At 43.6% G+C, this 17,701-nt stretch overlaps 1 protein-coding gene across 11 annotated transcripts in view; it reads left to right on the top strand.

The window, feature by feature from the left end:
• The window catches only part of LOC308326515 (RNA-binding protein Musashi homolog 2), a 225,515-nt gene that overhangs the window by 167,853 nt on the left and 39,961 nt on the right, over window positions 1-17,701 (top strand). For all 11 annotated transcript variants that reach the window (XM_080779425.1, XM_080779426.1, XM_080779430.1 and 8 more), the window contains 2 exons: window positions 6,660-6,774; window positions 17,158-17,232. In XM_080779425.1, coding sequence (XP_080635551.1) covers window positions 6,660-6,774; window positions 17,158-17,232 — 190 coding nt within the window. The remainder of the gene's footprint in view (window positions 1-6,659; window positions 6,775-17,157; window positions 17,233-17,701) is intronic.

The raw sequence follows: 17,701 nt of genomic DNA, 5'->3' as shown, positions 1-17,701 counted from the left end.
AAATCATCCCGTCCAATTCTAAGTGTTAGATGGCCCCCGCTGACCAGTCGCTAGTCGCGGTAGATTTAATCTTACCTCCCGTTGTTGTGGACCCCCCCCACACCTCTCTCTCTCTCTCTCTCATTAGCAGGCAACGGTGCAGCACCATCCCTCTCTCTGTTTCTGGCACAACAGCGCCCCTACTGGTACTCATAGTCATATACTGGTGCTCATTAACCAACACATAGGCGGACACATACAGGTACATAGGTGAACACGGACATTGCTGTTCCTTGGAGTGGTTGCACCACTCAAAAAAGTGTTGAACAAACCCGAATTATGTTATTCTTCAAAGTCAAAATAAATATGAAAAATAAATATTCTCATTGCTGTCGAGTACAAATGTTAGATTGCTGTGTATGTGTGAGACACATGGACGGTGAGTGGATGGTTTCTTCATGTGTGGTTGTGATGGTGACACTTTTTACGATTTATTAAAAATTCAAGGCACACTTAACATTCTGCAGCGACGTGCCATGCCATCTGGTTTGTGCTTTGTGATAGTCTCCACGTGTCCTCAGTATTACATACTGTATCAGCAAAGACCAGCACATCCGTGAACTGAGAAATGTAAATTCTCACTCTTAAGTACGATGCTAATACAGTCGTTACACACAGGTCATAGCAGGCTGGATGGGTTGCTGTGTGTTCTTCAGCACATAACATTTCTGAGTGCAATTTGTATGCCTCTTATTTAGAAGATGGTCCTTCCTGCTTCCTATTGCATGATTGAGTCTTGAAGAGAAGTCATTATGTTCCCACTAGTCTTTTGTGTGGTGTATATAATTACCAGATTGGGGGAGGAAAGTCTGTGGCACTTCCCTTTTTTTTTTAAAGTGGGTGTTAGTGACTTGTTCATAAGTACAGATTTACTTCAGGGAAGTGTTTGGTAGGCAGCATTTCAAATCCTCATCTGCATTAGAGACACATTATCAGAATGTCTCCCAGAGGAGTGGGTCCAATAATAGAGACACTTAGTGAATGGTTTTAGGGATTTTGTAGGCACAATATGTTCAGATTTCTTATTATACTGCTGCTTGAAAAGTGATATTTGACATAACAAAAAGCATGGAAAATGCAGATACTTTTAAAATACCACAGAGACACAAACAGCTGACATGCTATACTTTTTCGGTCCTGCAAATGTTTATAATTTACGCCTTTAGCATGCTGTACTTGCAAAGTGCCAGAATGGATAAGGCTGCAGGAAGCGTAGTCAACCAACAAGCAGTCAAATAAATACTGTAGAGTGCCACAAAGTAACTACATTAGCAGGCCAGGCTGTACCATTGAAGAGTGTTCTGACAGGATGTCTGAACAGTGGTTTAGCAACCCGAACTGACTTTCTGAATATCAATGTAATGCCTCATGCTGTATTTCATTATGTCATGCTGAATTCAGTGACAGTGCGGAATTTAACTAATAAACCTATAGTCCCAAAACAAATACCACCTCTCATTACAAGGCATGCCTAAGTTAATGAGCAGATGCTGGTGTGAGTGGTAAATGGTAAATGGTGCATCAAGAACTGCCAGCCAGCAAACTGGTGCTCTGGGAACCAACACACGGGCATCGATCACGAGGACCCGGATGACTGGAAGCGACGATGGAGGGCTCGTCTGAGGACGACCTAGAGAGAGCATTTATATCGCGCCTTTATCCAAGGCGCTTTACATAGAAACCATGCAAGGCACCAACCAGCACATCAGGAGCAATTAGGGGTTCAGTGTCTTGCTCAAGGACACTTCGACACTAACTCTGGGGGAGCACAGGTGCGAACAGGCAATCTTGCAGTTACCATCCAGCCACTCTACCCCTGAGCCACCGCCACCTTGGAGTGAAACCAGTTCTCTCCCCAAATTCTCTGTCCTGACAATTTTGCATGTGCTGTAGTCACTACATGTGTCAGCTACACATTGTACACTAATTCTGTACACTACAGTGTAGTGTACAGAATCAGTGTACATGTAGTCCAACCGACTAAAGTCCAACCGACTAAAGTGTCTCTACCTAAGCTTGATAGCTTAGGTTCGGAACTTGAACCCGCGACACGCTGTCAGGCTACACTGAGCCAATTTGCCCGGACCGCTAGGCCATCGGTCCAGGCAACAGCCTAAAAATGTAAATTCATTGTATATTTACATATTACATACTGTATATTTTCTAGTCACCATCTGATTCCATTTGACACCATAAAAGACCCTCCTGATTCCTCAAATTGACCTACTGTAGCTTCACAGTTCAAAATGTTGTTGTTGCGCAGACTGATTTACTGTACTGATACGCTCTGTTCTCTCCTAAAATGAGCGACAGTGTAAACACACAGCAGACAAATGGCGTATGATTCATCCGACAGAGCTCTGGCCATTCATGTGTTCCTTCAGAGCTCTGGCCATTACAACACTGTTTCCTCCTCTGTGTTTTGACTGTACAAATGAATCGCAATGTGTCCTATCTTCAACATTCACATAGACGCACACACATGCACGGCATGCACGCACGCACAGTGCACGCAAACACACACACACACACACACACACACACACACACACACACACACACACACACACACACACACACACACTGCAGTGCTCACAGCGTGCCACGTTGTGGGTTTTGGGATCAGCTATTTGTTTTTTTAATATTGAACGTGTGAGAACTACTGGTTTAGAACACATTTTGTAGAATTGACCTCAGATATTTCATTGATTGTTTTCACTCACACACACACACACACATATTCATTTTGTCATTCTTCAAGTCATTTTATGTGCTAAACCGGTACTTTTAAAAAGATGCCGGATGCCTAAATATTGCCAGAACGGATTCAATATCGGATAGTACATTTTTACTTGAGTTGAGTTTTGTATTTTTGGATACTTTGGATGACTTTCACCCCACTACATTTCAAAGGCAAATTTCAAAGGCAAATATTGTACTTTTGACTCCACTACATTGCTAGGAAGGGAAATTACGGATTAATCACTTAAGCCCAAGTGTGTGTGTGTGTGTGTGTGTGTGTGTGTGTGTGTGTGTGTGTGTGTGTGTGTGTGTGTGTGTGTGTGTGTGTGTGTGTGTGTGTGTGTGTGTGTGTGTGTGTCTGTGTCTGTGTCTGTGTGTCTGTGTGTCTCTGCCTGATGCAGTTCGAATATATGTGCCATCTAGTACTGCAATGTATATAAACATTCAAGAGTGTTACCAGATTGGTTTTCTTGTGCATGCGATGTCTTTGCTAACATCCCAAATACACCGGATGTTGTTTTTGTTGGCACCAGTCACAAGGTCCTGATTCTGGGCTGTGTCTTTGATTTGTACATGAACCAGGCATTCCAAGATAAACATACTTGGAATCATAGCAAAGCTATAGTTATTTTCTATGGTTTTCAGAAAGGCAAATGTGCCAAGCAATGTCGACAATCTGCCAGTAGTGCTGACATAATATTATTATTTTCAAGTATTTGTCAGGCCACCAGAGCAGCACTGGTGGCTCTGGTGGCCCTACTGGTCAAAGCTGGAACTGCAGGCGGACGAAGTACATGCACGAGCCAAAGAGCGCGCAGCTGGGGTTTAACACAGAGCGCTCCTTCATTAAGGGACCACTTTTCAACCTATCTTCATATAATAGGTCCTCACTAATGATCATGATAAAATGCCACCATTTATTTGTATTCTTGCAGCGTCTCATAGGGGGGCTGTGGGCAGTTCAGAAACCCGTCCACCAGTGACATCATCAATGGGTAATCCAAGCTAATAGAAACTGCAGGCGTTCTATTCATGAAAAGTTGCAATGAGAAAATGGAAGCCATCGTTCTCACGATAATACAAATCTAAACATTTTCATTCAACTGAGTAGAAAATAATTGTGCCATTTTACCATGATTATTAGTGAGGACCTATTATATGAAGATATAGTTGAAAAGTGGTGAAGTGGTCCTTTAATCGATTCAGGAGGATTCATGGGCACCAAACGTTGGTTCTCAAATAAAGAAAAAGGCAGACGTAGAGCGTTCTTCCGGGTGCTTCAAACACCAGTGAGTAACTTCCATTGAAATTCATAGCTGGGGACAGGGCAGTCCCAAGCGGCCAGCTTTGGACTGCCTGAGGCTAATACGGAAGTGCCAGTAGGGTTGGCAACTCCCAGAGTTTCAAATAAGGGACACCTCCTGGCCGATCCACAAGCTCAGAATGCATTGCACCGCGACACGTTGTTGTGAGCTACTTCGTTGTCCATCAGAATTCCCCTTATTGTACAACGTAGTAGTAAGTAGAGCATTCATTTATGAAAAAAAAAATCCTTGAAATATGGAGATTCAAGGTTTCTACCCAGCAGCGACTATATGGAGTTCAATGTGTATTTCAGTGTAAGGGAGTTCTCCGTCATGCCTCTCTCCCTCTCTCTCTCTCTCTCTCTCTCTCTGTCTCTCACTCACTCACTTATTCGCACGCACGCACGCATGTACATGTACTCCATGTGCCTGAAGCAAGTGAACTCCCACACACTGACACGTATACCCAACCCAGACCCCAAGGCAGCTTGTCTCCTGGCTGGTTTTAAACCCACGACAAGGAGCCCTGTCCTAGCATATATCAAAGACCCAGAACTGTGAGCGTGATGTAGGTGTGTGACTCACCCCTGGGACTGCGTCCCAGCATGGTGCTTGATGGGCCAACTCGCTGGAAGTGGCAAGAGCCTTGTGGAGGGAACAGAGGGACAGGGAGAGCTTCTGTCGGGCCTGCTTTGTCATCGCAGAATTCAGTAGTGGTGGAAAGTACTTACTTACTTTAATGGAGCATTTTCAATTTTCTATATTTTTACTTCCACTCCACTGCATCTCAGAGTCAAATACTCCACTACAATTATTTGATTGATTTTTTGATTAGTATTACAAAACAATACATTAACCACTTGAAAACTTGTGATTTCTGCATAATGAGTACTTTCTAATATTGGTACTTTAAGTACATTTTGATACCAATACTTTTGTGCTTTTACTTGAATTCCAGACTTTTACTTGTAATGTGAGTACTTTTTTCCACCACTGGAATTCAGCTATTGTGTCACCGGGCTGTGCAGACCTGTGAGGTGTCGTGTAGAGATGTTCTTGTCCCAACTCCCACCCCAACCCAACCCACCCCTACTTTAATAGTTGCTGTGTAATGACACATGGTGATGTTAGGGATGGTAAAGAGGCAGTGACAAGCTACAAAGTGGCACTAGTCTGTGGCAAGAGGGAACTGAGTGCTTCAGTGGGGCTGCTTTAATCCACTGAGCCAGCAAGACTGCCGCTTTCATACACCAACAGTTAAAATATTATTCTAGCACAGCAAACCTCATAGATACGAAATAATACTTTTAGTTTCAACTCAGCAACTGTGTGTGTGTGTGTGTGTGTGTGTGTGTGTGTGTGTGTGTGTGTGTGTGTGTGTGTGTGTGTGTGTGTGTGTGTGTGTGTGTGTGTGTGTGTGTGTGTGTGTGTGTGTGTGTGTGTGTGTGTGTGTGTGTGTGTGTGTGTGTGTGTGTGTGTGTGTGTGTGTGTGTGTGTGCGCGCGCGCGCGAATAGCAATGTACACCCCATGTCTGTCAGAATTGCAGAGTGGTCTATTTGTATGGATGCTGGGCTTTGCTTGGGCTGAGGGGAACACAGTGCCGGTGCAGCAGCCTGTCTTCTGTAGCAGACCAGGGTGACATGTGAAAAGGCAGTATCTGCGAAAAAGCCTGCCTAAGTGGAGGCAGTATGCAGAAGCCGGCAGGAGCCAGGAGGCAAACAGACAAACAGATGGACAGGCGTATGGCCAAACAATGCAGCGGAGCAGATAGATTGTTCAGCATGGTGAACAGACTCGGCCGACCAAACAACGGCCGATAGACTCGAGGCCTGTCAGCCCGACTCCCGTTTCTGTATAATCTGTAAGGCTAGGATAGATACAGTATGTGGTTAATGGGACTCTTCGCCCGCCTCCTCTGCTCCGTCTCTCATCCCTTGCTCCTTATGCGCTTCATGAAGGAGGAGAACACGTCTGTCTCCAGCGATGGGGAAAATGTGTATTGTGAGTGAGTGAGCCTGTGACAAAGTGAGTGAGCGCCAAAAAAGAAATGCATGTATGGAAAAGAAGAGTTTTCTCTTATGACTTAAAAATTTCAAAATGTGTTTTCCTGGATATATTGTGTAATGGAGAGAAAGTGTTGTTTGGGTCGAGCAGCTGGAGGAAGGTACTGAACATACTGCCACATGGAGGAGGTCTCACTTGCTTAGGAACAGAACCTCTCCTGTGAATGGTTACCGACATGTTTCTCTTTGAGAGAATGTATGCGTTTCCTCCAGGCATTTGGCATGTGCTCACTGGAGCCATAACCCCCCCCCCCTCCCTTAAATACAAAAGGAACATGATTTTTACTTTCCTCTCAGATTCGAGGTGTCTAGCTGATGTTTGAAAAATCAAACGCAATACCACCTCAAAGAGCGAAGACATTCCTGTCAGATCTGTCAACATGATCATGAGTCTAATTTTTGTTATTCTTCTTTCTTTGTGTGTGTGTGTGTGTGTGTGTGTGTGTGTGTGTGTGTGTGTGTGTGTGTGTGTGTGTGTGTGTGTGTGCGCGTGTGCGCGTCTCTACGTAGGTAGAATGTAAGAAGGCTCAGCCCAAGGAGGTGATGTTCCCACCGGGCACACGAGGACGTGCACGAGGGCTCCCCTACACCATGGACGCCTTCATGCTAGGGATGGGAATGCTGAGTGAGTACGACACAAACACAGCCCCCTCTAACCAATGGAATTAGCCCTTTCACCAAACACAGCCCCCTCCAACCAATGGAATTAGCCCTTTTACCAAACACAGCCCCCTCCAACCAATGGAATTAGCCCTTTTACCAAACACAGCCCCCTCCAACCAATGGAATTAGCCCTTTTACCAAACACAGCCCCCTCCAACCAATGGAATTAGCCCTTTTACCAAACACAGCCCCCTCCAACCAATGGAATTAGCCCTTTTACCAAACACAGCCCCCTCCAACCAATGGAATTAGCCCTTTTACCCAGTACAGGGAAACTTCACCCTTTAAAAAAAAAAACATATACTTTCCTGGGGGTCTTTATGTGTGTAATATGTAGTTTTAGATTTTAGCAGTGAGCCCAGTGTCTATGATGTCATGGACACTGCAGGGCTCACTTACTTCCTGGACTACATGTTGTCTCAGTAAGACAGCCCTCCCCCTATCCACAAGGAGGAGCAGTGCACCAAAGCATTATGGGAATTGTAGTCCAGGAAAGAAAGTGAGCCCACTGTCGTTAACATCAGAGACACTGCAGGGCTCACTGCTAAAATCTAAAATATCTAAAACCAAGAAAGTGTTCTCAATCTAAAGGGTGAAGTGTCCTTTGAAGACCTGAGGCCGATCCTACTAATGCCTTCTAAATCAGCAGTTCTCAAGATCTTTCAAAAATGTAAAACAAAATTGTAGATGTACACAAGCTTGCAGTGCTGCACGAAGTGATGCGCTGTGAGCTTGTATTTCTGCTATATTTGAATAGCCAACGCTCTCCTGGTTTTAATGGAGAACGTGGGTGTGGGTGTGAGTACCAACAACTGTTCATGCAGGTCAACCATTTCAAATGAGTCTGTCCTAACTAAGGACCCGGAGATGAAAACATGTTTTGGTTAAAAAGAAATGCAAAAAATTTCAATGGATCTCAATCTGAATGTGACTCGCAAGATAAACTGATTCGCAAAGGTGATTCATAGTGGCTTAACATATGTTATACTGTAATAGTCCTTCATTCATGTTTTTGTATTCTAATTTTAAGTGAACTGAACTATACTGCTCAATTGAACGAATCTGCTCATTTGGATGAGGACCCCCTGGAACCTCTTCAAAGACCCATACTCTAGGATAGTTTTTACTGCCAGACTAGTGTCAGGAGGTGCTTTATTTTGCAGTACAAATCGTGGCATTTCCTGGTGCTTCTATGCCTGTACTGTATGTATGCAACTATGCATGCATGCATTACAACTGCAGTACTCATGCATGTCTCATGCGCAACAATGGTGGTGTTGCACCAGCATGATCATGCTAGGATTTCATATACCGGCAAAGAATAAGTATATGCAGCATAACAAACACATGCGTAATTACGTATTGCACAACAAAACTAATTCAAACTCTGGTCTAGACAGGCCCATTAGGTGGCTGCTTCCCCTAATTAGGCTGCGTCAAGGTGTGCCATCGGTGGCCACAGTGGTCTATTTCTGGTCCAGTCTGGTATGGGCTGCCCCTGGGCATAACGGAGCAGACCAGGACATTAGCAGGCTAAATGAAGAGGAAAATTGGTGTAATGTCATATTAAGGATTCATCACCGTGTCCCCCCCCCCCCCCCCCCCCCCCCCCTCTCTCTCTCACCTCGACGGGTAATGACAGGGACATGCATGTCAGGGAGAGATCTCATCTACAGAGACCTCAGCTGCTGGCACCCCCACCACACACACACACACACACACACACACACACACACACACACACACACACACACACACACACACACTTATTCTATACACACACCCTCCACCCCATCCTCATTACCACCCTGCCCATGCCTCTGGCTGTCTTTGTTTTATGATCCAACTCTATCACTTTTTCTTCTGTGTTCTGTTCATTTCTCCTCTTCATCCATCTATAATAATCTCTACAGCACGGTGTCCCAAACAGTGGGTCAGGAGTCCCATCTGTGGGTCACAGACCCATTCTTATGGGTCACGACTCGAGTAAAAATCATATTTTCTATTTCTATTTTATTTAAAATATTATTATACTTTTATGATTTTTAAAACATACAAAGTAGTGAAAATAGCCAATCTATTATCGCATTGATTGTTGATTGTGCATAAAACACTACAGCACAAAAACATACTTTTGTATGATCTATGTATATATTACATCAATCATTATATTTAATTGTAGTTGATAATTGGTTCCAAGTTCCAACTATTGGCCTAACGTCTTTGAAACATGGTGGTGGTGAAAGCAACATGGCAGAAACTGATGAAATCAATCGGTAGTCCTTTCAGATCAGACATGTTAAGCAGGGCTCCAGACTGAATAAAAAAAACGTTATTAGACAATCAATAATGTTAGTCTTGTGTGCACCAGCGGTTTGATTTTAATAACGAGTCGTTTCTTGAGACATTACATGAAGTTACGTCAGTCGCTTTGAAGAAAATGACTATTAAGCGTGTTTCATCAATGCACTGACTGACTGTACAGTGCAGCAGGGAGAAGAGACCAGCCTAATGATCGGCGTGCACTTTGCACGAATGCGATCAGCTGAAATGTAACCCGGACCACTTTTGGTGCCCTGCTCAGGCACAGAGGTTCCGAAAAGGCAGAGGCAGCCTGCAACTGATGATGGGGAAAAACGAACACAAAATAAAACATTACACTCAATTGGTACACACCGACCGGGAAGGTCTAGACAGGTTTCACTCTGCCCGCAGGTTTTTTTGTTTGTTTCGTTTTGTTATTATTATTTGTTTACCAGCCCCGGGCATCAGTTCACCTTACACTAGATATTGCGAGTGACAACATGACTGTTAATGGTAAAGGAAGTGGTAGATGAGACTTGTTGTTCACTGTGTGTGCTCCCTTTGCGGTGTTCTTGCTGCCATTTAGGACTGAGTCCGATTCTAAATCTTAAATGTTTAATGAAAAATCACACCTGTGTGAACTGAGTGGTGCAACTCCCCTCTCCCCCTGCCTCTCTCTCTCTCTCTCTCTCTCTCTCTGTAATTAGCACTAGGCAACAGTGCAACACTACTGTATCTCTCTCTCTGTTTCTGGCACAACAGCGCCACTTTTGCCCCTACTGGTACTCATAGCCACACACATAGGTTAACACGGACATTGCTGTTCCTTGGAGTGGTTGCACCACTCAAAAACCTGTTTCTATGTCAGTGGTGCTAAACCTTTTTCATGTCAAGGACCCCCAGAATTATCTGTACTTGGCCCTCATGGGGGGGGACCCCCCCTCATCTGAAAATATGTAGTTTCAGGGACCTCCCAGAAGCATATATTTGAGTTAAAAACGTTCGCTCTGAAAGAATATATATTCAAAGATTTGCGCCACATTTTCATGATATTTAAAAAAGCTTGTAGATCTGCAATTTATCTTGCTTATGTTATATGCTTATAACACCAAACGGGTGTTCCCGTCCTGAATGGGTTAAAAAAACTTCTGTGAACTAACGTCCCAGCAGTGCAGAGGACAAGCGTCTCTCCGCTGGGAGAAGGCAGTGCTCATGTGAGAATAATAACACCACGCTTGTTTGGAAAATGCTCTTATCTTAATGAAAAGAAAAAAAAAAGAAAAAAAAGAAAAGAAGCACAGAGAAACATTCCTTTATGTAATTTGCTTTGGAAAAGGCGACCCGAGGCTCATCATTTAACGCGCATGCTTCTTTTTATGCCCAATCTCATTAAAGCCATCCCCAGCTCCTTTGTTTACTGCCTCTAATCGAGGCATTTATCTTTATTGTATTGTGCCCCATGTATGTTTGCTGAAATTAATACGCATTTGAGCCTGGGCGAGGTATGGGTGTAGCAGATGGATAATTGATTTTAAAGTGAATCAGAGCTGTTGAGCCATAAAATAGGTACATTAGCATGCATATTAATGATGCAAATACGAGGGTTAACCCATTCTGACCGGGAACCCATGTTGGTGTCGGCATCATGTTATGCTTTAGCTATTGAAAAATAGCAGATCTACAAGCTCATAGCGCGCCACCGAGTGGCGCGCTACGAGCTTGTAGGTCTGCTATTTTTGAAAAATCGAAGAACGACTGACATTTTTAGAATCTGATCTCAGGTCAGAATGGGTTAATCAGACCAGTGTGTGTCCAGTGGAAACCTCGTATAAATCTGATCTCAGGTCAGAATGGGTTAAGAGGCAACGGGCCAGATACACTGGCAGCCTTTATTTACTGAAATGGTTCTCCTCCTCCCATCTATGCTCATCTCATCTGTCTTTTACTCTTCTCTGTTTATTTATTTTTTTATTGTCTAAGCTTTCCTCCAACCTCTCACTCACACGGATAGAAAGTGAAAATGTGCACGAATTAACATCATCTTCAGTGTTAATTCAAACGTTATATAGGGTGAGGTAACAACAAATATATAGTAAAGAAAATAACATATCTACAGAGCTTAAAAAAAACAAATGGAATATAACTATTGCTTTTCCCCAAACATAATTAATATGATTGTGAAATAATTACAATATGTTTTTTACGGACCATAATTATTATATTAGTGTTTTGTTTACCTCTGTAATCTTTAGCTGACAGACGTCATTTGTGTTTGTTGGGGTAAGGTGCAATTTTACCCAAAATATAAGGCAGTCATTGCATTTCAATGTTGCAGAATACGGTTGCTGGCTTTGCTGCCTAATGGATGTGACAGGGAACAGCTAACCTTATTCAACAGAGCTGTTGTAAAAGTGTGACATCTTGTCTATTGTTCCAAATGTGTCCGTTTGGTTGCATTTGCACATTCTGAGCCGGCGGCGGCGGTGGCTCAGGGGTAGAGTGCCTGGATGGGAACCGCAAGGTTGCCAGTTCGAACCCGGACTCCCCCAGAGTTACTGTCGAAGTGTCCTTGAGCAAGACACTGAACCCCTAATTGCTCCCGATGTGCTAGTTGGTGCCTTGCATGGTTTCCGCTGCCATCGGTGTATGAATGGGTGAATGTAATGCACAATCTATGTAAAGCGCCTTGGATAAAGGCGCTATATAAATGCACCATTTACCATTTACCAAATTAACACAGAGGATTGTAAAGTGTGCACACACTAATGTGATTTCTGTCTGTGTGTGTGCGTGCGTGCCTGCGTGCGTGCACTGCGTGTGTGCGTGTGCACACACAAGTTGCTATGATTCAGTGTACCTCTACTTGTACTGTAAATCTAGTAGTCCCAGTGACATGATGCATAAGGGAGAAAAATACATGAGTTATAGCTCCTTTCACTTCATATACAGACACAGTACATCCTCTGATCTTATATAGCATCTGGTGGTCCATCATTCAGATTTGTCATGATCTCATCACTGTTGCCCTCAACAGGGAATTTGTGATGGCTACAATATGATTTTGTACAATATTTCTATTGGGACACAACAAGAGAGAGAGAGAGGCTCATTACAGCACCATGGACAGCGACAAAGTAAGCTTACTGTTCACCACAAAGAGAACAGTATTTAACAGTAACAGAACATACTGTAGTAACATCATTAAATATATGCAGATATAGTCGGTGACAATGTTTTGTTCTCAATTTAGTTTTTCACCAATTTGTCAGTAGCAATTTGTAAATCCGTCCAAATATCAGACCTGCCTACAGTACTTGCTTCGCTTTTGTATTCTAATCGTCTGCTTTGATCTTCTTTTCAAACTTGTCTGGGACCCCTAGGGGTCCCCAGAGTTACTACAAGGGAGCTGCCAAATCTTTGAACGATAGGAACTTCAGTTGAACACAAGTTGAACCACTTGAACATTAGCATCCTATCTTGGTGGGAACAACATTCACCAAAAATAGCAGATCTACAAGCTAACAACGCCTCGCAAGGTGGCGTGGAGAGATCAAGTATTGATTGTTTAAGTTGTTACATGTCTGAAAATGTGCCTTAACATGAATTCAACATTGTCTTACACTGATGACAGCGCAAGTCTATTGTATGAAGCTATCTACGGTATGAAATCTATCAAAAGGTTTAATCTGCAACACAATTATATACAATATGTAGCGTAGGGACGGGTAAAAATGTTGAAGACCCCTGCTGTACTGCATGCTGCAACAGTGCTCCACCCGCACCGTTGCAGTGTTGCATGCTTCAGGTGTGTGTGTGTGTGTGTGTTACATCTATAGTAGGTTACTGCGGGACCATGTGTGACATAATTATTGTTGTTGTCTTTTGACCGGACAGTCCCACTCACAGCAACTTCTGAACCACCTGCTCCGGCAAGATTTCCGTGCGGTCCCACGGGATCCCAGTCCCAATGCAGCGCTCTAGGTCCTTCAAAAATGATTGAATTAGTTTTTAATTCATGGGGGAAAAAATAATAATACTTAAAAACACAATGTAGAAAATCAGTCTGCGTGTACCTCATTACCTCATTTGTGTGAAAGAGAGGGGACAAAACACCTGGGAGTTTTTATTTTATTTTATTTTTTCATTTTCAGGTCAGGAATAAATTGAGCTTTTTCATTGGCAGCAATCATTGGATATGTATTATTGTTATTACCCAGGTCAACCTTTCAAATTCCGCCTGGCAAAGGCTCTGAGGCATAGTATTGTACAGCAGGGGACTGCACCATTATTAAAGTGAGGTGTATCTGTGGACTTGATTAAATTATCTGTCATTTAATGATACTGGAAGTAGCTCAAAACAGCATTAATGCAACTAATACGTGTGAATGTAGTATGGTTGATATCTTTTCATGGTTACAGTAATTGTACAACTTGAAACTGACAAATCTCTCTAGTAGTTTCATCTCTGCCACAGAGCACTGTGTGCAGGGCGAATGCTCTCTGAAATTAACAATGCAGACATTCAGTTTATCAAGCTAATTATCCTTTTCTGTTACCGAGGTGTCGCTTATAAACTAAACTGAAAAAGTGTCTTGTCCTAAGAAATCTCAGTCTTTGGATGAAGGCTGTAAGAGCTTGATTAATACATCAAGGCTGAAGAGAAAAGTCTTATTGAATGACTACACAATCGCTGACTCACTCTATTTTTATTTGCGTGGCCCCTCAAAGGCAAGCTGTCTAGAACATTGTTTCCCAAAGACTTGGTCACGACCCGGGAGATTTCAATTAGGTCGTTGGCAGTATATATATATATATATATATATATATATATATATATATATATATATAAAACCATTGGTCAGCCTGGTGTGTCCATTCCAGGCCTGTTCTGGATAAGTATCATCTGAATATTCTCTGCTAAGTAAAGCAAGCCGTTTGCTATACTTTTACTACCTTTTACAACCACATACAAGTGTGAATTAGGATTTTCTGTGCTTACGCAAGTACGTATCTATAAAAGACGAAACTAAGAAATGGATCATCATTGCTGACAGATGACAGACATCACAGGCTGGAAGAACAGAATAAAATGCTAGTCGCACACTGAGGGCCTCCAACGCTGAGGGCTCCAAGCCTCCCAACGCCACACTGAGGGCTCCAAGCCTCCAACGCCACACTGAGGGCTCCAAGCCTCCAACGCCACACTGAGGGCTCCAAGCCTCCAACGCCACACTGAGGGCTCCAAGCCTCCAACGCCACACTGAGGGCTCCAAGCCTCCCAACGCCACACTGAGGGCTCCAAGCCTCCCAACGCCACACTGAGGGCTCCAAGCCTCCCAACGCCACACTGAGGGCTCCAAGCCTCCCAACGCCACACTGAGGGCTCCAAGCCTCCCAACGCCACACTGAGGGCTCCAAGCCTCCCAACGCCACACTGAGGGCTCCAAGCCTCCAACGCCACACTGAGGGCTCCAAGCCTCCAAGGCCACACTGAGGGCTTTTTTATTGCACCACAATTATCTGTTTCAAGCACAAGGACTGACATCACAGGCTATACCCACATAAACTCCAAGATCCTCATTGGAGCCATGCGGATCCCAAGATGCATGATTCATTTTTTTACCCTCCCATTTCAATTTGTTTGTTTGTTCGTTCGTTCGTTCATTCGTTCGCTCGTTCATTCATTCATTCATTCATTCATTCAGTCACACTCTCCCACTCTCCCTCTTTTCAAATATCTTCTGTGTCCCACCGTGTAGCTCACTCACACACTCACGTCTCTCAGTATATCGGCCACAGCTGCTTCAGTGGGAGAACTGTGCAGATAATTAACTGGCAGGGCCTGTGTGGATGTAATACACAGTCTGACAGCAGATGAACAATAAATCTGCTGCCCTTAACTTTGTTTGAGGACACGATGGCCCCCGTGGCCCACAGTGCACCGCTCTGCCCACGCAGCAATAGCACACCTACTGTATTAGTCAGACCTAGTCAACCACAGGGACCTGGGGCTGCAGAGGTGTGTGTGTGTGTGTGTGTGTGTGTGTGTGTGTGTGTGTGTGTGTGTGTGTGTGTGTGTGTGTGTGTGTGTGTGTGTGTGTGTGTGTGTGTGTGTGTGTGTGTGTGTGTGTGTGTGTGTGTGTGTGTGTGTGTGTGTGTGTGTGTGTGTGTGTGTGTGTGTGTGTGTGTGTGTGTTGCACTCACAACTACTGACTTGATAAATAGTGTAATTTTGCCTATTATGCAACATGCAGCAACAATATGAAATTTCACCGCGTAAACAGACCAAGAATATTTTATGTCGTAATCATCAAAGCAATTTGTGTCAGCATTCGGTGCAGAGGCCAGGTGTCTCATATTAATGCTTTTGTTTTTAAAGTGAATCACATCTTCGTGATCTACTGTAATTCACTAGACCTGTTTTTATTATTGACATTTTGATATACCGTTATTTCGTTGGATTCCTCATAACTCACTTGCATGTGTGTGCGCACATGACACACACACACACACACACACACACACACACACACACACACACACCCATTATGTGAAACGTAGAAATGCCAGAGTTAATGATTTGATCTTTGTTTTTCTTTGAACTATAATGGAGCTATGCCCAACCCAAACAAAATAAACTATTGTGTTTTAATGGGCTAATGAAGGAACAGTGTAACTAGGGCTCAATTAAATTTAGCTCTATAAAGTTCATAAAGCCTACAGAACAGTGTCTCATGTCTGTGGCAATAAATCTAGCAAACACTGTGGTGATTTATTTGTCCCTGTTGGAATCAGGTGGCCATTGCTGGCTAAACGCTGCAGGGAATGATTGTAGTGCGTGTGTCTCTCCTTGTTTTGCACTGTGGTGAAGTCCACTTATGTAATAAGCTACTCTCGTGTAGCGGATACATGCGACATACCGTTGCACTTTTTTACCTACCACTCTCTTGCCATCTCCCTCATAATTCACATGCAGGGAACACAAGACAAGATCTGTTTCTGGTCTCTCCATGGAATTAGTTTACCACGACTCTCAGTGTGACTGGAGTAGCATTTATTTAGTTTGAAGTTGATAAAAAAAAGAGCATATTGTTTGGTTCGTAATGCATGCCAAACTGAAAGCCTTGCACTGAACGATTCAATGCATTGTTACACCCCTAATATCTGTCTATGTGTGTGCGTGCATATACAGGTATGTACTGTACATATGTAAAGGTGCAGTGTCACTGCAATCCCCACTTTGTTGACCTGGGGAGATGCAGACAGTCACATGCCGCCTCCAATACACATCTGGAGTCACCTTCTGGTAGTTTCAGAAAGCGTAACACGTTATGTTCCCCGGTTCCCTTCTCCAGTGAATAGGCACGCTGGCCAACCAGTAAGAGTCGCTAGTGCAGAGACAAGAACACAATCCCCTACTGGCTTCCTGCCCGGGAACACTGACGACTGTGTTCAATAGAGAGCGCCTGGCCAATGTCCTGAAGTGACCTGGGCCTCTGTGATGCTGGCTGAGTGTTTTATCTCCACACCACCCGGAGGCCCATAGCATTTATTTATTATTTATAGCAGTGGATCTCAAAGTGGGGTCCCCGTGCTTGAGAGTTCCAGGCGGTCCCCAGCTAAATTGTTGATAGTTAGGAACTAAATTAACCTTTACGGAACTGTAACTCTGAGAGTGTACAAATGGAACTCGCCTAAAAAAAATAGTTGTGCATTATTAGGCAATGGACCCCCATACATTGCCTAATCATGCACACCAAACTGGAGGTCCTTAAAACTAAAGGGTTTGAGAACCCTTGATTAATCCTACTTCTTATCTACTATATGAAGTTCAAGTACCCATTCAGTCACAGTACAAGTATGTACTGGTATGTAGCCTATTAGTTTACATAGCAGGCAATCTGGGTACCCATTGGCAAAACAAAGGAAAAACAGCGCCCTCTTTTAGTCACAGTCTGTCTCGAGAGACTACATAGCAGCCAACAAAGGCTATATGGTGTAAAATCAGCTTTTCTAATGTCAATTGTGTTTCTCCACACAGGTTATCCTAACATTGTGGCAACGTATGGAAGAGGATACACTGGATTTGCCCCAAGCTACAGCTACCAGTTCCCCGGTGAGTCAAATAACTGTCTTTAAATGTCTGACAGACCGCTTCTGTTACACACTTTAATGCACTCACTTATACTCTGACAAATACCTGTTTTATACGCTCATTCAAATGAACACTCTGGATATTGTTGCGCACAGTGCGCAGCCACAAGATAACCACAGATTTATGCATGTTACATGTGTATTTAAACCAGCTGTAGAAAGCTGGCATGCGGTGGAATAAATAGCTTAGTCCTTTTGAGACCACATTTGAACAGCATGACCAAAATGTCTAGAATGGAGGGAGGATTTCCAGGTCCCCAGTCTGCGTGCGCCCAATGTATGCAAATCCACCTGTTAGGGAGCCAACAAATAAGCTGTACTTTGTGTCGGGAGATTTGAATTATTTTCCCAGGACAGTGTCTTTCATACAAGGGCAAGTGACCGAAAGCTGTTGTTGTGCATGATGAAAGCATTGATTCACAGTTGTGGGT

Source organism: Protomyctophum bolini, assembly GCF_963924005.1.
Source record: "Protomyctophum bolini genome assembly, chromosome: 13".
In the NCBI taxonomy this organism is placed as follows: domain Eukaryota; kingdom Metazoa; phylum Chordata; class Actinopteri; order Myctophiformes; family Myctophidae; genus Protomyctophum; species Protomyctophum bolini.
This window is presented reverse-complemented; position numbering and strand designations above follow the sequence as displayed.